The sequence below is a fragment of the Orcinus orca genome, chromosome 5, assembly GCF_937001465.1.
Source record: "Orcinus orca chromosome 5, mOrcOrc1.1, whole genome shotgun sequence".
NCBI lineage: Eukaryota > Metazoa > Chordata > Mammalia > Artiodactyla > Delphinidae > Orcinus > Orcinus orca.
The window spans coordinates 54,434,538-54,460,167 of record NC_064563.1 but is presented as its reverse complement, the minus strand read 5'-3'; the positions used below and the strand labels follow the sequence as shown (position 1 = coordinate 54,460,167).

Sequence of the window (25,630 nt, the reverse complement as noted above, 5' to 3'; positions counted from 1 at the left end):
TTTGCAAATCATATCTCTGGTAAGGGAGATATATCCTGAATATACAAAAGATATACAATATACAAAAATATATCCTGAATATACAAAAGAACCTTTACAAGTCAACAATAAAAAAAATCCAATTTAAAAATGGGCCAAAGATCTAAATAGACATTTCTCCAAAGAAGATACACAAATGGCTAATAAGCATATAAAAAGATGCTCAACATAATTAATCATTAGGGAAATTCAAATAAAAGTCACAGGATACAACTTCATATCCACTAAGATGGCTATAATTTAAAGCATAAAAAAGATGATGATGAGAATATGAAGATATTGGAACCCTCATATGTTGCTGCTGGTCATTCAAAATGGTGTGGATTCTTTGGAAAGCAGTTTGGTAATTCCCTAAAAGTTAACCATAGAGTTACCATATGACTCAGCAATTCTCCATAGAATATACCCAAGAGAACTGAGAACATATGTTCACACAAAAACTTGCACATGAATATTTCTGGCAGCATTATTCACTATAGCCAAAAGGTGTAGACAACTCAAGTATCCATTAATGGGTGAATGAAGAAACAAAATGTGTATATCCATACAGTGGAATATTATTTAAATCTAAAAAGGCATGTACTGATCCATGTTACAACATGGATGAACCTTGAAAATATTATGCTATGTGAAAAGAAGCGAGACACAAAAGGCCACATATTGTATAATTCCATTTTTATTCAATGTTTTTAATAGGCAAATCCCTGGAGGCAGGACAGTAGATTAGTCATTGCCAGGGTCTGGGGAGAGAGTGGAATGGGGAGTGACTTCTAATGGGTACGACATTTCTTTTTGGAGTAATTAAAATGTCTTAAAATTGGATAGTGGTGATGATTGTACAGCTTTGTGAATATACTTTAAAAAAAACACTGAATTGAATACTTTAAAGAAGTGAATTTCATGGCATATGGATTTTTAAATGACTTGGAAGTTTAAAAATAATGAATTAAGCTTTTAGGACTACATGATTTTAAACTTATCTATTGGTGTGTGGTATTCAATAATTTTTCACTAATGGTCTCCTCAATCTAAAAAATCTTAGAAAGAACTTTGGACATAAGACATGTACATCACCAATAATAAATAATTTCAGGGACTTACCTTGTGGTCCAGTGGTAAAGAATCCACCTTCCAATGCAGGGGACACCGGTTCGATCCCTAGTCTGGGAACTAAGATCTCACATGCCGCAGGGCAACTAATCCCGCATGCCACAACTATTGAGCTCACGCGCCTCAAAGAGAGAGCCCGCGTGCCGCAAACTACAGAGCCCAACGCCTTCTGGAACTCACGCACCACAACTAGAGAGAGAAAACCCACACGCCGCAACTAGAGAGAAGCCCAAGCGCTGCAACGAAGAGACCGTGCCTTAACGAAAAGATCCTGCATGCCTCAACAAAGATTCCATGTGCCGCAACTAAGAGCCAACGCAGCTAAAAAATTAAGGAAAATAAATAAATTTAAAAAAAAATACTTTCAAAAGGTGTATCTAATTTTATCCAGGACATAGATTTACCAGAGTATTACCCTATCTCTATTTTCTAACAGTTGAAAATTAAACTGATAGTGAATGAGTAAGGTTCTAAAAGATATATTGATTAAAAACAAAATCAGGAAAGCCATTTGGTAATAACAGTGGCTAGTAAAAATGCAAAGGTGAGGTTATAGGAGAATAAGAAGTCAGAACAAGCCTATTATTTAGTTTCTCAACCATAAAAGTGTCCTGAACTTATTATAAAGCATTTTCTTTGGCTCTGGACCCTTTTCCTGCCTCTGCCTATTTGGGGGAAAGATTGGATTTTAACATAAGTCATTTCAATGTTAAGCCCTCTTATGAAAAGAGTTCCAAGTACCCTGGGAACGAGTCAAAATCACGCATCTCAGTGGGGAAAATGTTCATTGAACGTGGAAGAACAGATTAATTACATAATGCCCCTTTTTGAGGTACAATGTTGTATTGTTGGTTTTGTTTTTGTAAATGTATAGTGGGTTTTAAATACATGAACTAACTAATCTCTAATTGGATAGAGAGCTGTAGTTTTTAGAAATAACAAAACTGCTGCTACGAATATGTTAAAATTCCTGAAAAGAAAACCAGCTGCGATTAGTGTATGATTTTCTGATACACTAATCTTCGGGGATTTAGTGTTTAATTTAAAGCATTTCTTTATTATTTTTATAATTGTTGTGAATTATGGCATTTTAGCAGCCAATTTCGTTTAATTTAACCCAAGGTCTAGAGGTATTCAGTCAGGATTAGAAACGTACATATAGGAGGTGCTTGTTTAAGCAGCAAAAGCCTGTAACAACTCTTCAAGTCCTTTCACAAAGTGTCCTTATAAACATAGAGTCTATTGTATCAAACTTCTCATCTTTCGAGCTATTGATATATATGCACCAACGTTCACAACAGATATGTCTTAGGGGCCTGTATAAATCTCCAGATTCTCACATGCCTCCATAACATGTAAGTTGGAACCCCTCATGATTCTTTTCTATCTATTGCTTCTTATTAATACCTGTCATGCTCCTGGCTTTCTTATATTTTCTTCAGAAGGCACTGTTTCAGTATATCCTCACACCACAAGTTAACATCACCAACTTTGTACCTGTTACTCGTTGAGCCAGTTTCCTTCACAGGATAAAGTACAGTCAGACCTCTGTATCTGCAGGTTCCCCATCCACACATTCAACCAACTGCAGATACAAAATATTTAAAAAGGAAAAAAAAAAAAACCCAGAAAGTTCCAAAAGGCAAAACTTGAATTTGCCATGTGCAGGCAACTATTTGCATAGCATTTACATAGTATTAGGTATTATAAGTAATCGAGAGATGATTTAAAGTGTACGGGAGGATGTGTGTAGATCATACACAAATGCTATACCATTTTATATAATGGACTTGAGTAGGGCAGATTTTGTTATCCTTGGGGGTCCTGGAACCAGTACCCTGTGGGTACTGAGGGACGACTGTACCGGCCAAAGTAATTTCTCAATTTGATTTGTCTTCTTCTCACTAGAGTGTGTGGTGGATCCATTCACCTCATTTGACAGGCCACACTTTAATTCATCAAAATGTCTGCTTTCTGGCTTGGAACCTTTGTTTTTCTTCTGGTCCCTGTGACTGGCACTCACCCTTAGCTTTCTTCTTAAAGGTATTTTTCATAAAGAAACAAAGATTTTTTACCACTTCACAAGAGCTATTTTGGGGACTTCCCTGCTGGTGCAGTGGACAGAAATCCGCCTGCCAGTGCAGGGGATGCGGGTTTGATCCCTGGTCCAGGAAGATCCCACATGCTGCGGAGCAACTAAACCTGTGTGCCACAACTACTGAGCCTGAGCTCTAGAGCCCGCAAGCCACAACTACTGAGCCTGGGCGCCACAACTGCTGACGCCCACATACCTAGAGCCCGTGCTCCACAACAAGAGAAACCACCCCAATGAGAAGCCCGCGCACCGCAGTGAAGACCCAACGCAGCCAAAAATAAATAAAATTAAATCTAAAACAAAACAAAACAAAACAAAAAATCCTTTTAAAAAAAAAGGTATTTTGTAGCAAGGATGAAGGAGTAGGTATGGACTGTGGGCTGTGAGGCTCGCCCACTAGTTGGAGTGTTGCTGAGACTCTCCAGACCTGCTGTGGAATGGCACAAATCTGTGCCTTAGGAAATTACAAGTTATTACGTCTTAAGCTTTTCAGGCTGCTAACAGCCAGTCGGTATCGTTAATCTTTAAAAAATATTTTTAAATAATTTCAAACTTATGGAAGAATTTCCAGAACTGCCATATACCCTTCATCCTGATTTCGCAAATGTTAATAAATTTGCCTTCTTTGCTTTATCATTCTCTCCAGATAGATAGATAGATAGACAGATAGACAGACAGACAGGTGGATGGGTTTTTTCCCTCTGAACCATTTGACAGTAAGTTGCAACCATGATGCTCATTTACTCCTAAATAAATGTGTGTTTCTGTGAAAAAGAAGGACATTTTTAAAGCAGCTATAGTTCAATATAGAAATTAATGAAATTAACATTGATATAATACTATTATCTTGTTTGCAGACCTTATTGAAATTTTTCCAATTGTCTTACTAATTAAGGTCCTTTATAGCAAAAGGGGGGGAAATGTTTTTTGTGTGTGTGTGGCCCAGGCTTCAATCAACAACATGTGGTGTATGTATCTTTATTTTCCTGTAATCTGAAATAATCCCTCAATCTTTTTTTTTTTTGGAGGATGGGGGGACTTTCATGACCTTGGTATGTTTGAAGAGTACAGTTATATTTTGTAGAATAGCCCTCCGTTTCGGTGTATCCATTGTTTCCTTGTGATTAGATTCAGGTTATGCGTTTTCAGCAGGCATATCACAGAAGTGATGCTCTCTTCATATACCATGTCAGGAGGAACATGGTGTTGATTTACCCCATTACTGGTATATTAACTTTGATCATTTAGGGAAGGTGGGATCTGCCAAGTTTCTCCACTATAAAATTACCATTTTTCCCTTTGTAATTAAATATTTCGTGGGAAAACACTTTGAGTCTATATAGTAAATATTCTGCTTCTTATCAAACATTCACCCACTGGTTTTAGCATATATTAATGATTCTGCCGGGATCCATTATTACACTATGATTCAGTTATTATTACTATATTTCTAAATGTTGATTTTTTTTAGTTCCATTGCTTCTTCTATATTTATTACTTTCTTCTAAATTTCTTAGTTGCAATTCTACTATAAGAAAGTTTTCCCTTCTTCCCCACTTATGCATTTATTCATGTGTGGACCTGTGGATTCTTATGTTATTCAGTGGGTAATAATTTTGATGATCAGCTTGCACAGGTTTGGCCAGTGAGGGCCTTTTTAAGCTTGCTCCTATGTGCTTTGGACATGTTCCCATCAGCCTTTTTTTCTTACTGGCACAAGAGTTCCAGACCCATCTTGTATATTCCCAGAACTAGCCCTGCAATCAACCATTTCTCCAAGAAACCTAGGTTCTTTTAGTGGAAATTGGCATTTAGAAACCAAATTCTGGGTGCTAGATGTGATCATTACTACTGGGATATTACTGCTTTAGGCCTTTTGTATACACGTTATCTATTATATGTCTATCTATCTGTCTATTTATCTATCTATCTATCTACCTATCCATCTATCTACCTATTATCTATCTATCTCCATACTGATACTTATAATTCCAGTCCCATGCCACAGGATTCCTTCTGTTATCTCTGATATATATACTTCCTCAATCTTAGAATACACAAAAATCTGTAGCCCATACTACTATGAAAAATAAATCTCACTAGAATTCAATATTTGTTTACAGTTCTTTTTGTCTTTAGCCTAAGAGTATATGCTCAAAAACCAGTGTTGAAAATTTACTTGGATTATGTTATTAATTTGAAATACAGTTAGGTTCATTGCTTTAATTTGTATTTCATTTTAGGCTTTTCTTTTTTTCTCTGTCTTTCTTGATTAAGTGTGTGTAACAGACTTCCAATAGTCAGAACTATACAAAAGGCATGCTTAGACAAGTGCCACTCCGCTATACTTCCTTTCAGTTTCTTCCCCACCCATCTTTTCCACCCTATTCCACTCATCCCCTATTGGTAACCAATTTTGTCAGTTTCTAAGTTATTCTTGCTGTGTTTCTTTTTGTACAAATGAGCAGATACATGTATATTTTCTTATTTCTCCCAATCTCTTTCATAAGAATAGCATACCACATATTTTCTTGTGCATTTGTTTTTTCATTTAACACTACATCCTGGAAATCACTCCGTATCAGTTCATAGCGATTTTCATTCCTTTTTAGCTCTGCATAGTCTCCCATGTATAGATTTGCCATAGTTGATTCAATCATTCTCCTCTGTGTGAACATTTAGGTTGTTTTCAATATTTTTCAATTACAATTATGCAGTTGATAGCTTTGTGCATATATGTTCTTATTTGTTGGAAGTGTATATTTAGGATAAGTTTCTACAGTGGGAATGCTAGGTCAGTAGGTAAACACATAGGTGGTTTTGTTAGGTATTGCCAATTACCCTCCAAGTTTGTACCAATTTGCATTCTTACCACCAATGTAAGAGAGAGCTTGCTTCAACCCAGTCTCACCAATGGAATGTGTTATCTTACTTTTTTTTTTGCCCAATCTCATAGGTTAAAAAATGGTTTCTCACTGTGGTTTTAATTTGCATTTCTGTTATTATGAGTGAGAATGTATGTGTTTTCAAATGTATCTTTTCGTGTGTGTGAATTGTCTGTTCATGTCTTTTGCCTATTTTTCTGTCAAGACTTTGATCTTTTTCTCCCTTCAGTTATTGAGTTCTTTATATGTTCAGACTCAGTTCTTTGTCTGTAATGTATACTGCAAATATGTTCTTCCTCTTTGTCATTTGTCTTTGCTTGTTGTGTTTTGTGTCATGCAAATATGTTTTTTTTAATTTAGCCAACATTATTGATCTTTTATTGGCTCTAGATACTTACAAGCCTTCCCTGCGCTCAGGTTACCAGGAATTCACCCTGTTTTCTTCTAACACTTGTATGGTTTCATATGCTTACATTTTCATCTCTGATTTATTTGGAGTTCTTACGATTGCTGGGAGAAATGTATATAATTTTTATCTTTTTCAAATAGCTATGCAATTGTACTAGCACCTTTCATTTAAAAATTCTAGTCCTTTATGTAAAAAGCCCTTTTCCTAGAGATGCAGCCTTTATCATATGCAAAATTTCCATACCTACTTGGGTCTGTTTCTGGACTTCCTATTCCATTCAGTGGTTTGGCTTTCTATTTAGGTACCAGTTCTACACTGTTTTAACTATACAGACTTTATAGTATGTGTTAATATAAAATATGGGAAGGTTTATTTGTAAATGGAGGAATCTCTGTATATTACCTATGAACAAACTTCTTTCCAATATACATAAATTTAATAGATACACTAACATCAGCAGTAAAATAGAAAGCATCAGTAATACATGGAAACTTCAGTAAATGACACATGAACTACCATTGGTTCTATTAGTATGCTTCAGATTCTTTTAAAAATTTATGTTCTCTTTCTATAAGAATCTAAGCTGGTTTGGTTCCACTCCATTTATTCTTAGTATCAGACTTTGCTTATCCAGGGCGATTGCTACGTGGGAGAGGGACCATAAAATCTCATGACTAACACTCATGCCAGAGTCATGAATATGGGTTGGTTTGATATGGAATGCATTTCTTCTTATCACATAAATGACCCTCACATGATGAGAGGACAACATTTTAAAGTACAAACCTAGTACTGCTTGCTCTGAATAAAATTCTCCAAAGTCAAATGTACTTAGGATTCTTTCCTAACTTTAGTGATTTAGAAGGAGTGTTGTTTAATTGCCAACACTCTTACTTACCCAAAGTCTGCAAAATTTATCTGCTGCTTTGCGCTGGATATGCTGCAAAGTATGTGTACATCAGGTAGTTTGGGCTCACATCTTGCATCTGATTTAAACAGCGGCAGGTGTCAACCAAGACAGATGCAAATGTCACACTGAAATCTTGGGTTATCTACTGCAGCTATACTTTATCACTCTTCAGTAGTTGCTCACCAAATCATTAAAATAAAATGTTCATATTTGAATTTATCTTTGGATTACCTCGGCGTAAGAAATTCTTAGAAATCATTTCAGTATGATATTTTAAAATTGTATCTCCATTCATATTAACAATATAAAACTCTTCAGAAAGCAAAAATAGATCCTAGATGTATTCTGAAATTATACACACACACATACACACATATATTTTACAATCTATTCTTAACCTGTTTATGTGGTATATTTGTTTTGAAAGAAAGTAAAATTTAAGGTGCCATTATTGAGCTTGGTCATATTAATTTTAGTGATTTCTTATTTAATTTACAGTCGGCAATCAGTGGATAAATTACATATCCTTCTGTGGTCTTAGAACACACGCAGAGCTTGAAGGAAACCTAGTCACTGAGCTTGTCTATGTCCACAGCAAGTTGCTAATTGCTGATGACAACACTGTTATTATTGGTAAGTACTTGGTCTCTAATTGTATTCCTTGTTAGTTGACTTACCTCATGCAACAATCTTTCTTTTTATTCCTCTAAAGCTTCCTTTGCAGTTGAAAGGGACAGTCACACAGTTATCTAAAACATTTCCAAAGCAATCTTTTTTGCTTATGTCCTGTCTAATCCCTGCTTTTATCTATGAAGTAACAGAGGCACAGAACAATCGAATGGCCATCGTGTAAATTACAGTGTCCAGAGACAGCAATTTAACCCAGCAGTGCAATAATCAGCCTGCTCTCATTAATTCTTTATTATTTCCTTATTTTTATTTTGAAGCCAAGTACCTAGATTTCTGGGCTTGGAAGGAGGAGATGTGGGGAGGGAAATGTGTCACAAATGAGTACCTCGTGGTAATTTGTACGTGCACGCATCACACCCACCTAAGCATTACCACAGATCTGAAGTTTTGCGAGAGTTAGGATCGGAAGGATATTAAAATATTGCTGCCTCTGTGCTTACCATTTTTTCCCCGGAGTCAATGTTTTGGACGTTATTAATCAGAGTGCAGAGCAGACCAGCTTTGTTGGGGGTGGGAGTGAGGTGGACATTGTGTAGTAATGATATGATGTAGTCCTAGACTAAGGTCTGCAGTCTGTTCCTGCAGTCCTCGCCCCACTGACAGATTCAGGAGAGTTACTGGTTGTACATTCTACCCAGATTAGATCTTGACCAGAGGGGTGGGTTTGCAGCTTCATTCTTGTATACACCTGAAAAGCTTCATTTTCCCATCATTGAATTGGTTTGCCTTCTAATATCATGTTACACAAACACTGAAAGGCCAGGAGGAGAAATAGAGTATAAATAACCAGCCAGATAAATGAATTGACAAGGGTGGGGGGATGTTACTTAGAGATATGCTGTGTCCCACTATTGGGAATTCCACTCATCCATTTTAAATAAAATGTAGTTTCTCAGCTATAATAAGATACTTAACTATTCTTTAAGAAATTAAGTGTCATGGGGTGCTTCGAAAAATTTTGGCAGTAAATATGCCTTTCCCAGGTCTATCCTCCACTGAGAAAAGAAAAAAAAAAATTCATACCTAGGAGTAATGAGACTGTCTTGTCTGGAAGATGATTTGAAAAGAAAAAGTAGTTCAGAAGCCAGAAAATTATATATAGAGCACAGTGTGGTGATACATATATATATATATATGTGTACACACACAGACATTCTTTTTTTTTTTTTTTTTGCGGTACGCGGGCCTCTCACTGTTGTGGCCTCTCCCGTTGCGGAGCACAGGCTCCGGACGCGCAGGCTCAGCGGCCATGGCTCACGGGCCCAGCCGCTCCGCGGCATGTGGGATCTTCCCGGACCGGGGCACGAACCCGTGTGCCCTGCATCGGCAGGCGGACTTTAAACCACCGCGCCGCCAGGGAAACCCCAGACATTCTTTTAATACTTATCGGGCATTTAAGAAAAATATCTTGTGTCTTCAAGTTCTTGCTCAGTAGGGATCAAAGCTCTTCAAGGATTTATTTCCTCCCTTACTTCCCCCAATATACAAGTTTTCTCTTATTTCCCGCAAGCTATTCTGGTCTTGCTTTTCAGAAGCCAATCTCAGAATATTTTTATATTGAATTTGGCAATGACAGTAAGGAAAGGAAAAATATTGATTTTGCTGAAATGAAAAAACAAACAAAGCCAGATAAAATTCAGTTGATCTCTTCAGCAAGATTTCAGAACTCTTGAAGTAAAAATTGACAGATGTAAATATTTTCCTTTTAAAGGTCATTTTGACCTTCAGCCTGCTTTACTTTACATCAAGTATAAATGCAAAGTAGTTTTCAGTATCTGAGCTAACAGTTAAACAGATTTGTAGAGTTTTTTAGTTGACTTATTTTCTTGAAAGGTCTCTGACCCCTCAAAGGCTACAGTTTATTTAGGCTAGCAATAACTGATCCATTTTGCACGTCGTTCTTACCGACTTTCTTGAAACTGAAGATGTGGCCTTGGGAGTATGACGAGGTCTCACTTGTTAGTCTTCAGAGGCTGCACTTCTTTTTCTCCTTCCCCAAGGGCAGAACACATTTCCCCCGTGGAAAATCCACAGGTACTTTTGTTCTTTTTATCTCAGTGGAAACTCTAGGAGAAGCAGGCTTGTTATTGCTGCTCTCAGATATCTGGCCTGTTTTCATAACACAGACAGAGAACAATGTTTAAAATTCTCAAAGAGGAACTTGAGAAGTTAGGTTGACAGTATTTTACAGGTGTTAAGCAAGTAGTTGAGAGCTTAAAAGGAATTAAAGTAACCTGTGATTAAATTTTCTAACATGGCAGACTTATGCCAGAATTATTGAATAATTGACGTAAGAAAAATGACTAATGGTTTATCCTCATTTTTTTTCCTCACAAGGAAATACTTGGTTTCTCACATTGGGATCTCTTTTGTGTGTACCTTTAATTATCTCTTACCCCCGGTGGCCCTGTTGGTCCCAAAATCTGTGACCAAGTCCAATTTTCTAATTCATCTTACTGGCACTTAACAGAACTAACATTTATTTGCTTTCCTAAACAAAACAAGGCTATCCTTAAATAGAATTTAAGTCTATCCCGTTGACTAAGTGAAACGATTTTTTTTAGTATTCACTAATCCATTGCACAACACAATAGAGAGATACAAAACATGATCACACAGTGCCACTGCCCTACACAGCTCATGGGCTATAGGGGAGGCAGGTATTCTTTCCACGAAACACCAGAAACATCAGGAGGGATATTGATGAACTGGTGCGAGAAGGTCCAGAGACTGTCAGCGAAGGTGGGTATGTGGGAAACTGTGGAGAGAGAATGGATATCAGTGCTTAAGGGGCAGGCTCGAGAGCAGCTGTTGAGAGTCTGTAGTTGAAAGGCCACCCCAGTAAAGAGCGAGTCCCGTGGGTCTCAACCCTGGCTGCCTTAGGTTTGCCTGGTGGCTTTTTTTTGGTGGACTATCCTTTTTTAATTAAGCTATTATATATAGTAAATTGCATAAGTGTACAGCCTAATGAATATTCACATATGTTTACATTCATGTAACCACCACCCAGTACAAGATACAGAATATTTCCATCACTCTGACAGGTGTCTTCCTGTCTCCACTCAGTCAATCAGCCCCTAAAATGTTTTCACTGTCACCACAGAACAATTTTGAACACAGATGAGTTTCAGTTCAGATAAATGAAACTATCATTTAGGGGGAAGATTATTCATGTCTGCAATTTACTTTCAAATAGATTCCCCCCCACCCCGAAGAGGGATTAATTGATAGATGAAGGGATGGAGTGGTATTAGGGGAAAATGTTAATGCCTGGTTCCTACTTCCAGAAATTCTGACTCATTGGTCTGGTTTGAGACCCAGGCATCAAGGTTCTTTTGCTTTTTGTTTTTGTTTTGGCACCAATATCTTTTGAAAGCTTCCTAGGTGATGCCGCTGTGTAGTCAAGCTGAGAACTCCCAAACTAGAGGCACAGGGAACTCAAGTGGGTAGAAAGTACTGAGTAGCCCACTGACGCTCAATTGAAGAGTCAGTTTTCCTTTAAAACAAGTCAACTAGAACAGGGTAGAGTTTGTGTGTTAGCTGTCTATTACTGCTGTAACAAATGACCACAAACTTACTGGTTTAAATCAGCACAAATGTATTATCTAACCATTCTATAGGTTAGAAGTTCAACATGGGTCTCACTGGGCTAAAATCAGGGTATCAGCAGGGCTGTGTTCCCTTCTGGAGGCTCTAAAGATGAATCCATTTCCCTGCCTTTTCCAGCTTCTCCGGGCTGCCCACATTCCTTGGTTCATGCCTCCCTTCTTCCATCTTTGAAGGCAGCAACGTTAGATCTCTCTGAAAGTTCTCAAAGTGTTAACCCATTCTTCTGTAACCGCATCTCTCTCTGAATCCCCTTTACTTTTAAAGACTCTTGTGATTATCCTGGGCCCACCTGAGTAATCCGGGATAATCTCCTTATTTTTAAGGCCAGCTGATTAGCACCCTTAATTCCACCTCCACCTGCAGCCTTAATTCCCCTTTGCCATGTAGTATAACATATTCACAGGCTTTGGGAATTAGGACATAGTCATCTTTGGGAGCCGTTTTTCTGCCTACCACAGAAGAATTCACAATTTCTGAAACAGGACATTTTAAAAAAGCAAAACCACAAAGGAAATGACAGATAAATCCAACTGCATTAAAATTCAGAACTTTATTCATTAAAAGGTGCTATAAATAGAACAAAAAGATAAACCACAAACTGAAAAAGGTATTTGCAATACAGTTAATATTCAAAACATATAAAGAACTCCTTAAATCAATAAGGAAAGACAGTATCTGAAGAAAGATGGGCAAAGGAACTGTATAGGAACGTCCCCAAAGAGGACATACCTGAAGCCCATAAGTATATGAAACATGTTCATCCTCATTAATATAATAATGAGACAAAGAACAGGTTTTCAAAATACCAATTGGCAAAAATTAAAAATTGGACAATCCATGGGCTTCCCTGGTGGCACAGTGGTTGAGAGTCCACCTGCCGATGCAGGGGACACGAGTTCGTGCCCCGGTCCGGGAGGATCCCACATGCCACAGAGCAGCTGGGCCCGTGAGCCATGGCCGCTGAGCCTGCGCGTCCGGAGCCTGTGCTTCGCAACGGGAGAGGCCACAGCAGTAAGAGGCCCGCGTACCGCAAAAAAAAAAAAAAAAAAAAAAAAAATTGGACAATCCAAGTATTGACGACACTGAGGAACACCAGGGACTCCACTCTTGCATACAGAGCCCAGGTAAACTCCCACATGCGTACACCAGGAAACATACACAACTATGCAGAACATAATTGTGTATTATAGCAAAACTCTGGAAACGACCCAAACATCCATCAACAGTAGAATGAAAAAATAAGTTTGGGTGGGACACAGTTTTTCAAGGCAGGATCCCACTGTGTTCCCCTTTGCCTGACAAAGCAGGAAAGCTATCCTTTTCTACTTCGCCCAGAACTCTGTCTCTTAGATTCAGTTTGGCACAGGTGTACAGAGAGGCTGAGCTTTTGGCATTGGGACTCCTGCAGGTAAAGACAGTCCAGTCTTGAGGGCCATGGCTAGTGAGGGGCAGGGGTCGTTAAAGAAATACTGACTCCCATCTTGTTCTGTGCTTTACCCAACCTGAAAAGAAAAAAATCATCCCTCTGATAAATGCTTATTGAGGGCCTACTCTGGTCTGGGATGCAGGAGGTGGGGGGCTGGGGGGTCAGGCAGGTCAACGAATGATCCATTCTTATGACAAAAAGATGCAGTCGGGGGCGGGGCTGGGGGAACTGTGGCACATGAGAGGCAAGCCCCGTCTAAAGGCATCCACTAATAAACATGTTAAACACGTCCCCTCTGTGTTTTAAACCCCAAGAGTGAATGATTTCTCCCTTTTGGGAGTTTACCATCTAGTGGGGAAAATCAGGTAAGCTACAGACAAATGAGGCGCTATGAGAATATACTGTTTCTCTCTCTCTCTATGTATATATGTATATACATGTATATATGTATGTATATATACATAGAGAGAGAGAGAGAAGGAGAGGGAGGGGGGAGGGAGAATGGGGTGGAGGGAGGGAGAGGGAGACAGGGAGAGAGGAGAGGTGGGAAGTGATGTCTAAACTGAGACCTGAAAGGTGAGTAAGGCTGAAATAGGCACTGGCTGGTGAAGGTAACTGAGATTCCAAGATTGCAAGCAGCCCATGTAAAAAGGGGATTTTTAGCCTCTGCCAGACTGCTTATCTTGCATTCCACACCTCATAGGGTACTTTGTTCTTGTCCTCTTTTCTTCATCATTGTGTTAGGTTAGGTGATAAACAGGGGATGGGGGGGTGGGGGGGGGTGATGCTTCCACCTGGGTTCCCACCTGTGCTATTTAGGCTGCCCAGGAGTGAGGAAAAAATAAAAATAAAATAAAATAAAATGTTTGGGGGTGTTCATTCAAGGAAAATAATGCATTACAATTATGCATAGATAAATCCCAAAGGCATGATTTTGAATGAAAGAAGCAAATCTCCAAAGTTTATCTTCTATATGATTCCACTTACACAAATTAAAAATAAGCCAAAAGTAAACTTTTTTTGTTTAGGAAAACATCATCAGAGCATGATGAACACAAAATTCTATACAGATTCTCCCTTAGGAAGGGAAGGTCTTTAATGGGAAGACAGCTGAGGGCTTCTGGGATGTGGTAATGTTCTGTTTTTCAGCTTGGGTGATAAATTCAGTGATTTTCTAAAAGTATTACCTAAGTTGGACTTATGTTTTCATATACTGTTTTCTATTTTGCTATATTACATACTGTTTAAAAAGTTCCTAAGAGCAAACTTAGAAAAGGTCATTTTCCAAAAATTATCAAGGCAATGTCCTAATAAACCAAGGGATTGCAGTTACCATAAAACATAGTACATGAAAACAGAGCATATTTCTTGTAAACAATTAAAACTCTAAGGACTCATAGAGAGTAAAAGGTCAAAGTTCCCCTTATTGTCTCCCTCTCTTTGCCAGAAGGTACTCACCACTCTTACCCTTCAGTGTGCATCTTTCTAGAGGTCACCTGCCCTCTCTTCTTCCTAGTATGTTCTATAGAAATGGGTTAATACTATACCTGCTGTTCTGAATTTGATTTTCAGAATATGGGAATGTTTAACAACAAGAAGGGAGGGTAACATTTACATCCATCAATATCTCATTTTTGGTATCTCATTTATTAAATTCACCTGAAACTTTCTCTTCCCTTTCTTCACATTCCTATTAAGTAGTAGCCAACTCACTTATCCAGTGTGGTTGAGAGTCAGTGCTCTGGGAAACTCCAGATGGGCCCTGGAAGTACCAGAACCACACCCTCTAAGAATTCCAGCTCAGAATGCCAGGAATGCATTCCTCCCCTGGTGATGGCAGGGAGTCTGAGAGGACTGGTGTGAAAGTGTGTGTGTGTGTGTGTGTGTGTGTGTGTGTGTGTGTGTGTGTGGCTTTCCAGGGGGCTCACATCCCCAGTCTCCCTGACGGTGAAGAGCAGCTATGTCCTCCCAATTTGGCAGCCCCAGCCCGAGAGTGGCCTCTGCTGGGGCCCCGTGGTAGTGATGTCCCAAAGCAGCACTATGGAGTCCTTATTCCTTGCCCCTGACAGTTGATTCACCCAGAGAGGAGGCTTCTTTGATACAAACGCTACATGCCAGCAAGTCTTCCCTTCCTATGGTAATGTTCTCTAGTGCAGATATTCTCGCGGTAACAAGTATCTGATAATAATGCCAGTAATAATTAGCATTTGTGGGACAGTTTATAGATCAGTAAGTGCTTTCACATGGTCTTACTTAATTTTTACAACAACCCTACAAGGTCTGTATTATTATCTCGATTTATAAAAGATCAAATTAAAGCTGAGAAAGATTAAATGACTTTGCCCAAATTAATGCTGGGCCCCATGTTAAGCCCAAAGACATGGCTACAAATTTTATAGTGTAATTAAAATGTAAGTGTATGTATAAAGGTTGATTTGTTGCTAACAAAACAAAGTGTTTCAAAGGTGGGGCCCACCTTACAGCGCTCTAATGGTGCTCCCAACTTTCTGTGAGGTGCTCCATCCTTTCTGTCACCCAGAGTCCCTATGGGACACCGTTCCCATCCACAGTTATCATAGAGTTGTGTATTAACTATGTGACCATATTGTAGCAAATGGCAGTATAGACTCTTCAGGAGGAGCCAGCTTCCTCTCACATCCAACATCCCACCGTCTGGGCTCTGGGTAGCACTGCTAACACCTTACACCCTCATGGTCCCCATCACAGACAGTAGCCCGAGCTTGTGTTCAACCTAACTCTTCTGCACCCTGTCTGCAGAAGCAGTGGAGTGTGGGACTAGGGCAAGAGGACCAAGAAGAAAAAAGAGTCAGGCCCCTTTTGTAGTTTGTAGGACACCTCAAGGATTCAAAAGTGTGGATCCTGGGGCTTCCCTGGTGGCGCAGTGGTTGAGAGTCCGCCTGCCGATGCAGGGGACACGGGTTCGTGCCCCGGTCTGGGAAGATCCCATGCCGCGGAGTGGCTGGGCCCGTGAGCCATGGCCGCTGAGCCTGCGCGTCCGGAGCCTGTGCTCCGCAACGGGAGAGGCCACAACAGTGAGAGGCCCGTGTACCGGGAAAAAAAAAACCTGTGGATCCACAATGATTAATGCAGAAAATGTTGCAAGGTTTTTGAATACACAGCAGAGGAGCTCAGGAAGTGCAGGTTGAACTAATATTCAAATACTTGCCCTTCACATGTGAAAGTCAGCATTCTCAGCTCCTTTGGATTTAAAAATAGAATGGAGGGAAGTTGATACAGAAGCTGTTGGCATGCCACACAAGTGAGGCAAGAGAATGAAAACCCAAAGCCACTAATGATAATCTGTATTAGGGAGTGGACTATATTGCTTGTGAAGGTCCTCTTGTGTTTTGACATTTATAATTATGTGACCATGAGTTAAAGTCTACAGAGTGTGATTCTTAAGCATGAAACCTTACTGCACTGAGCTGGTAAGTGTTCTTGTTTCTTTGTGTGCTTAATGACTATATCAGTTAGAATCCTTTGAGCCACAAGATAGAAAATTCAGCTAGAAGTATGTGAAACAATAAGGGAAATATATTACTTCACATAACAGAAAATAAGAAGGTTCTAGGGTTGGCCAGCTCAGTGACTTAAAGACCCAGAGTCTTTCTTCTTTCTGCTCTGCCATGTTCAACTTGTCTGTTTGTCCCTTGGTTACAAAGCGGCTGCAGCAGCTCCCACAATCATGTCCTCATGCAGCCCTTCAAGCCAGAGTATCCAAAGACTGGCAGTGACACCATCTTCTTCTTCTGTCTATTTATAAGAAAGAGAAAAACTTTCTCAGAAGCCCCTGGCAGATTTGCCTTATGTTGCATTGACTAGAATCATGACAAGTGCCCATTTCTAAGGCAATCACTGGCAAAAACAATGAAATGACCATGACTGGCCTTAGACTGATCAAGATTTACCCCTGGGTTAGGGAGCGCCCTGCCTTCCTAGAGCACAGCATCTCTTGATACCTGAACAAAATTAGGGGTTTTTTTAGCAAGGAAGAATTGAGTCTGGAGGGCAAATGAGTGTCTGCCGGAATAAGAAAATTGTTCAGTTTCACTGTTTCTCTTTATAGGCTCTGCCAACATAAACGACCGAAGCATGCTGGGAAAACGGGACAGTGAAATGGCTGTCATTGTGCAGGACACGGAGACGGTCCCTTCAGTAATGGATGGAAAAGAGTACCAAGCTGGCCACTTCGCCCTAGGACTTCGGCTGCAATGCTTTCGGTGGGTCTCGGAAGCTGGGTCTCCCTCACATAATCCCGCTGCAGTGGGCAATGGAACCCAGCCCAGCCTCTGGCCCTTAGCACACATGCCATCTCCAGGTTCTTCTTTGTCCAAAACAGCGTGAACCACACCAGTCGTATACAAAATGGCTCTGTGTGGGGCATAAAAATTTCCTGTTTGAACAGCTTTTATTATTTTTATGTGTAATGGAGAAAACTAGCATTTTAAATCTATTAATTGATTTAGGACCAGGTCAAACCATCTAGTGTCTATTTAAGTTTTTTATAGTGAGTCCATTTTTAGAAATTGAAATAGTTCCAGCGATATAAGGGTATGATAAAAATTACTAAAGGAGAAAGCTAGTGACTACTGGTGTTAAATTAAATGTGGAAACTTCATTTCTCAGATTTAAGATGACTCCAGACATGGAAGATTCCTGATCTTCTGCAAGAAGATGTGAATTTTAAACAAACCTGTGGTCCAACAGAGAGAGCACTGGGCTAAGTAGCAGGGGGTGTGTATCCCTAAATAAGTGCTTCATTCAGTTAAGTGTCACTGAGAACTTTCCTGGGCGGGGCTCTAACTGGCCCCATGCCAGCCCCTGTAGTCCAGTCTCAGTTGTCAGAGTGATCCTTCGAGAACCTAACTCAGGTCCTCTCACTCCGCTATTCAACCAATCCTCAATGCCTTCTTACCTCTTTTTTTTTTCTTTTTCAAATGGCTTCTTATCTATCTCCTGACCCTCTCCCCCAGCCCACTGAAGACACACTAAGCTCCCCACTCTCTGTGGAACACACCCTGACCACTCTCCCACCTGTAGGCTTTTGCAGGAAGTCCACAATTATAAGATTCTAGAACTATATTGGCCAGGATGGGATTTCAGTGTGGCCGCTATGGTGAGATAGAGCCAAGTGTCCCCGATTAAGGGTGGTATTTTAAGCTATTTGATGAAAGGCACTGCACAGATACTGTTGTGGTGCTGTTGTTTTAACCCTTCCAGTGTTAATGGTCGCTTCTGAAAACTGGCTCACTTGCAAATGGGCACAAAACCAGCACTTCCCTCCTGCAAATGCTGGCGGCCCTTACCTCCTACCTCACTCCAGACTCTGGCTTTTGAGGACCAAGCTTCAGTTCCAGAGACGTTCCTTAGGCTCCCTCTGCCCCAGGAGCTCAGCAAATCCATCCCTCAAAATTTGACTGTCAGACCTTCTCACAGTTTTTATTGCTGTATTTGTCGCCTTTGTTACTAATTGTTTTGTCAGTAAGGTTTTTGGTTTTTTTTAGACCATTGATATTTTAATTGACTTCTAATGTTAATTTGTTTTGTTTAGCAGGGGAGAGTTTAAGATTAGCAGCCCACTGTTAATCAACCCATTGATTGCCTACTGCAGCTCATATAAGGAAACAAATATTTCCTCCTGTAAGCTAGAAATAAATGTCACACCTTTTCAGTTCCATGAGAACTTAAGTATTCTCTTTAAAGGCGTAGCCTCCTTTATAACTTTCTAAATGTATAATAATTATAGAGGGAGAGGGTTCTGATTACAACATATTTTTCATTGTAGAAAATTTGGCAAACAGAAAAGCAATAAGGAAATTAAATTGATCTGTAATCCCATCACCCAGTGCTAACAATTTTAACATTTGATGTATATCTTTCCACTTTTTATCTATATATAAATATTCACTACTGTATTTCTTTTTTTAAACATAATTAGGATCTTGCAGTTCTACAAAGTCCTTTATTACTTAAATAATGTTACACACACTTTTCCATGTCATTGCGTCATGGCTGCATTGTATTACATTGTTTGAGCCCGCCATAATTCCTTTAACCAAAACCTCATTGATGGGCAGATTTTTCGCTGATATAAAAAAGTGGGTATGGTTGTAGATAGTATCTTGCTTACCTTCTTAGTTGTTTCCTTAACTAAATCCTAACTATAGGATTTCTAACCAAAGGAAGTGTGCAATTTCCTTTGCCCTCTGAGTTCTATTATTATCTTTGCCGATTTGTTGGGTTTCAAATGGAATTTCATTATCTTAATTTGAAATTTGAGGGTTTAAAAATGTATCCATTAGCCATTTGTAATTGTACTTTTGCAAATTGTCTAGACTATTCACGTCCTTTGCCCATTTTGTTGCAATGTTTCACTTTCTTTTAATGATTTATCAGTAATTTAAGTACATAAGAGCCTAATTTCTTTCTCCCATTTGTTGCAAAGCTGATTTGCCAATTGCCTTTTAATCATATTTAGAGTATTTGGGGGAACCATCAATTCGTTTTTGGTTTTTTTTTGCGGTACGCAGGCCTCTCACTGTCGTGGCCTCTCCCGTTGTGGAGCACAGGCTCCGGACACGCAGGCTCAGCGGCCATGGCTCACGGGCCTAGCCGCTCCGCGGCATGTGGGATCTTCCCGGACCGGGGCACGAACCCGTGTCCCCTGCATCGGCAGGCGGACTCTCAACCACTGCACCACCAGGGAAGCCCGAACCATCAATTCTTATTAATCAAATCTATCATTTTTTTTCTTTTCCCCCCTTTTAAAAAATATGCTTAGAATAGCTTCCCCAAGATAAAATATTTACTTATATTTTCTTCTAGTGCTCATTTGATATTACTTTTACATTTAACATCTGCAATTTATTTTAATTTTTTAATAAATTTATCTATTTAGGCTGTGCTGGGTCTTCGTTGCTGCGTGCGGGCTATCTCTAGTTGTGGCTAGTGGGGCCACTCTTCGTTGCAGTGCGTGGGCTTCTCATTGTGGTGGCTTCTCTTGTTACAGAGCATGGGCTCTAGGCACGTGGGCTTCAGTAGTTGTGGCACGTGGGCTTCAGTAGTTGTGGCTTGCGGGCTTTAGAGCACAGGCTCAGTAGTTGTGGCGCACGGGCTCCACGGTATGTGGGATCTTTTCGGACCAGGGCTCGAACCCATGTGCCCTGCATTGGCAGGCGGATTCTTAACCACTGCGCCACCAGGGAAGCCAACACCTGCAATTTATTTTAATGTAAGAAATGAGGTAGGGACTCTAACTCTTTTTCCCAGGCAAACCAACTGATCCAGAACTGCATGACTGCAGTACTCATTGCCTCTCTAACCTGCAGTGCCTCTTGATGGTGCACCGAATTGCCACATATCCTGACCTATCTGTACTCTCTGCTACTTCCTATTGAAAGTCTGTTGCCTTGCATGCCATTATGATACCAGTTTAATTATCGTAGGTGTGTACTTTAATACTACTTCCTACCATACCACTTCCCCAAATTAGTATTCTTTTCCGGAATAATCTTGGCTACTCTGATTCATTCTTCCACATGAACTTTAAAATTGTTTTTTCAAGTTCTCTCACTAGTTTTTTGATCAGGACTACAGTATATTTATAGATTAATATAAAAAAGAGTTGATGTCTTTATAATATTGAGCCATCCTATTGACAAACAAGGTATGGACTTCAATTTATTCACATTTTTTTGTTCTTCAGTAAAGCTCTAGGGTTTTCATTATTGGAAGCAGAAGTTGTTCTTCAGTGACCATTGAAGTTTTTTGTTGCTGTTCTTTTGGTTTTATGCTGATCCTATGCATTTCATGCTAAGTTTATTCCTAGATGCTTTATTTTTCCTGGCAACTTTCAAACTGTCTTGAAGAGGCAGTTCTTGAACAAGCATTTTCACTTTGCCACAATGGCAGACACAGATAATACATTAAAAAGCACCATGAAAACCTTGTGTTGATTTTAGCTCTGTTTATTAGGAAATATTCTCAAAGATAAATGTGACCTAGAGCAGAGCCATTTTCTCCCTTAAAAAAATGCAACTTCAATCCATTTTCCATCTGGGGTATTTTTGAATAGAAATAGAGAGGCACATTTCGATGTGAAATCAATTCTAAATAGAATCAACCATCAGGGTACTGCACTAAATGTCACAACTGCATGCCAAACAGTTCATTAAGTCCTAGAAAATTATCCAAATTTTACAGTTGTAACCATCACTCAACAGAAACCATTATCCACACAAGTAGAGCCCAGAATCATTTACAGTGATAGACATGAGGAATGGAAAGAACAGAAACAATTTTCTGCAGTTTTCCTACTGTCCCACTGATGCATAAACAATTAAACATTAAATAATTGACATTATTCACGTCAACATAAAATCAAATTTGTTTTCTCTGAAACCTTACTCCTCTAAAGAACATCCAGAGTACTTCATATTATTTTTACTGTATAAATTTTTATAATTAAAAAGCTGACAGGGGGGCTTCCCTGGTGGCGCAGTGGTTGAGAGTCCGCCTGCCGATGCAGGGGACACGGGTTCATGCCCTGGTCCGTGAAGATCCCACATGCTGCGGAGCTGCTGGGCCCGTGAGCCATGGCCGTTGAGCCTGCGCGTCCGGAGCCTGTGCTCCGCAACGGGAGAGGCTACAACAGTGAGAGGTCCGCGTACCGCAAAAAAAAAAAAAAAAAAAAAAACCTGACAGGGAAAATAATTTATTACTGAACATTGTCTGTTATAGACTTATTTAAATACTTTTTTCTCTACACAGGCTCTTAACTGATAACTTGATAGACACATTGCCTCACCTCCTGTTCTCATTTAAAAGCAAAGTCAGAGAAATATTCTTTCAGCTCTGTTTTCAGTTGGTTAGACGCCACCCAAATCAAAGGCATTACTATAATTGACTTATTGTTATAACTTGCACTGTCCTTCAAATTTGGCATGGTTAAATTTTGCTTTGGTTCTTAAGGAGCGGCAGCATCTAGGTGCAAACATCATCCTTTAGAACCTTTTTGAAAGTTACTCCTATATAGTCTGAGGGAGACATTATTTGAAGTGGAAATAGAATTTTGAGGTTATAAAACTCTAGGAATCCTAGTGAGCCCAGACGCCAGATCCATTTATTTTAGAAAATTTTTGTATAGTAGAAAAAGTGAAGACTAAAACTAAAATGTGATGCCCTTTTATCCCTATAAGCCTGGCTGAGCCTTTTCAGGAGTTGATAATATTGGAGTTGACTGGGGAGAACACACATGGTTAATAGCATGTGTGTTGGAACAGCCTTTCTTGAAGTAGATTTTGCAAATTGTTTTTTTTTTTTTTTGGCGGTATGCGGGCCTCTCACTGTTGTGGCCTCTCCCGTTGCGGAGCACAGGCTCCGGACGCGCAGGCTCAGCGGCCATGGCTCATGGGCCCAGCCGCTCTGCGGCATGTGGGATCTTCCCGGACCGGGGCACAAACCTGTGTCCCTTGCATCGGCAGGCGGACTCTCAACCACTGCACCACCAGGGAAGCCCTTTGCAAATTGTTTGATCCAGGATTTTAATTCTTAAATTTCTCCTAGTGAAATAATCATAGAAATTCACAAAGTGTTATATATGATGAATAAATTATGTTCATTATAGCATTGTTTATAATAATGGAAAACTGGAAACAACCCAAAAGGTCATAATAAAATAGCTGGTTAAATAAAATTTCACATAATGGGAAATTCTGCAACCATTAAAAACGATGATGTAAGTCTACACATTTAAATACAAAGAGGGTAACAATATGATGACCTCCACCCTGTTAAATCCAATGGTCAATTCTCATCTGAATTTGACTCCGTGTGGCTCCAGGATACCCATCCTCTGGCTTCTCTGCAGCCTCACTGGCTGCTCCTTCTCTCCCCTACTGTTGAGGTGCACTGGTCCTCTTCTCTCTCTATACTCACTACTTTGGTAAAGTCAGTTAAAGTCACATGGCTTTATGAGTATACATATGTGGACAGTTCTCAAGTGTGTATCTCCAGCCAGACCTTCTCTCCCAAACTCCAGATTCTTTTATCCAGCTGCCTACTTACCATCACCACTTGTATATTTAATAGATGTCCCAACATGTTCAAAACTGAATTCCTGGTCTTCTCCCACTAACTGGCTCTACCCACAGAATTCCCCATCTCAGCTAATGGCAACTACAGTCTTCTGTTTGCTCAAGGCAAAGCCCTTTTAGTCATCCTGATGCCTCACTTTTTCTCACACCCTGTGTCCACTGGATCAGTGAAATCTGATCACTCCACCTTCCTCTCCACCACCCAAGCCACCATCATCTCCCACCGAGATCACTGCAGTGACTCCTAACTGACCTGTCTGTTTCAATCCTTGCCCTGCACGGTCTATTCTCAATCCAGCAGCCGTTTGTTAATATTTAAGTCAGATCCTGTCACTCCTTGCTCCAGTGTCAGCAGTATGTCCCAATTTCATGCAATGTAAAAGCCAAAGTCCTTCTGAGACCCATTTCCCCACTTTTCTTTCTTTTTTTCTTTAAATAAATTTAGTTATTTAGTTATTTTTGGCTGCGTTGGGTCTTGGCTTCTGCGCGCGGGCTTTCTCTAGTTGCAAAGAGCAGGGGCTACTCTCCGTTGCGGTGCACAGGCTTCTCATTGCAGTGGCTTCTCTTGTTGCGGAGCGCGGGCTCTAGGCATGCGGGCTTCAGTAGTTGCGGCACGTGGGCTCAGTAGTTGTGGCTCACAGGCTTAGTTCCGCGGCATGTAGGATCTTTGCAGACCAGGGATAGAACCCGTGTCCCCTGCATTGGCAGGCGGATTCTTAACCACTGCGCCACCAGGGAAGTCTCCCACTTTTTTCCAATGTAGCACAAGCCTTTTTGGTATTCCTTGAACCTACCAGGCATGTGAGCAAAGAGCTTTGGACTCAGTTTCAATTCTAGCTCTATTAATAGAATGCCTCCAACCTTTTGTTTCCCGTTTGCAAAATGGGAATCCTGTACCATCTACCTCCCAGGATTAAGATGGAAGTGCTTTTTAACATTCAGGCTTTATGTAGGTACCAGCGCTTTTATAATTTCCACATATGACCTCTAAAACTTGTCTTGCTTTGCTTGAGAATTTCTTATTATTTCTAGTCCTCTGTTTATATTTGGTCAATTCAAACAATCTACTGTATGGCTTCTTTTATGCCGGGTACTCTGGGGATATGAGAATAGCCAGGTCATGTTCTCTTAAAGAATTTACATGCTAGAAGTGGGAGATGGGCCTATTAAAAGCAAAAAGTGCATGAAGTATTGCAGGTGCTCTGATAAAAACGAAGCACAGATGAAGCACAGTGAGGGCGACAAAGGAAGAAAGTTCAGATCTCTCAGGACTGACGGGGAGAAATGGGAGAAGGGAGAAAGGCAGCCATAAAAACTTTTATAGAGGTGACCTTGTACTGAATCCTGAAAGATGGTAGGTAAGGTTAGGCAAACAGGTAGGGGAGGGAAAAGCCTCCCCGACTACTCCCATCTCACACTCTTAAAGCACACCTGGTATTTACCACATTTTAATTAATTCCTTTTGAGGGTGATTCTTTATTCATTGTTGATCTCACCCACCAAGTATAACTGCACCCAGAGAGGCTCCGTGTCTTTCATATTCATTTCTGTACCCTAGAGTTCAGCATAGTTCTTGGCCCAAGGGAGAAGAAGGAAGGAAGGAAGGGAGGAAGGGAGGAAGGAAGGAAGGCGTGGGGAGGGAGGAAGGAAAGTCAAGTCTTGGTTAAGAGGACAGGTTTGGGAGTCAGGTGGTCCTGGTTGGAGTCCCAGATACACAGTTTGCTAGCTGTATGACCTTGAGTTACTTGACCTCTCTGTGCCTTAGTTCCCTTTTCTTTCTTTTTTTTAACCTGTTGATCTATTTATTTATTTGTTTATTTGGTTGCACTGGGTCTTGTTGCAGCAGGTGGGCTCCTTAGTTGCGGCTCATGGGCTCCTTAGTTGTGGCATGTGGACTCTTAGTTGCAGCATGCATATGGGATCTAGTTCCCAGACCAGGGATCGAACCCAGGCCCCCTGCATTGGAAGCTCAGAGTCTTAACCACTGTGCCACCAGGGATGTCCCCTTTGTTCCCTTTTCAGTTAAAGGAAAATAATAATACTTGCTTCTTTTGTTTTTACTATTCTTTTACTTTTTTTTTTTTTTTAATAGCTGCTTCTTCATAAGGCTGTTGAGGATTTACTGAGATCGTTTTTGGAAAGGCTCAGCACGATGAAAGGCACATGCTTTGAATACTAATCCTATCTTCCAAGGTTCTCGCCCTCTTAGGCCAAATTACAAGAACTCTCTTAGAGCAAAATGAAGGTGTTTCTCTGTCTCAAACATCATAACAACTTAGGCTTTTCTGTTTTGTTTTGTTTTGTTTTGCAACTGGGCTTTTTTATATATAGACACACAGACA

The 25,630-nt window shown here is 40.1% G+C and overlaps 1 protein-coding gene and 1 long non-coding RNA gene across 10 annotated transcripts in view; both read left to right on the top strand.

Annotated features, from left to right (window-relative positions):
• LOC125964393 (uncharacterized) overlaps positions 1-25,630 on the top strand; it is a 602,357-nt gene that overhangs the window by 569,488 nt on the left and 7,239 nt on the right. The gene's annotated exons all lie outside the window — the stretch shown is intronic.
• PLD1 (phospholipase D1) overlaps positions 1-25,630 on the top strand; it is a 201,834-nt gene that overhangs the window by 168,965 nt on the left and 7,239 nt on the right. For 8 of the 9 annotated variants that reach the window (XM_033429529.2, XM_033429527.2, XM_033429525.2 and 5 more), the window contains 2 exons: positions 7,947-8,081; positions 17,261-17,414. In XM_033429529.2, the coding sequence (XP_033285420.1) occupies positions 7,947-8,081; positions 17,261-17,414 (289 nt within the window). Of the gene's footprint in view, positions 1-7,946; positions 8,082-17,260; positions 17,415-17,820; positions 18,870-25,630 lie in introns of those variants that run through there. The other variant, XM_033429532.2, reaches the window with a different exon arrangement.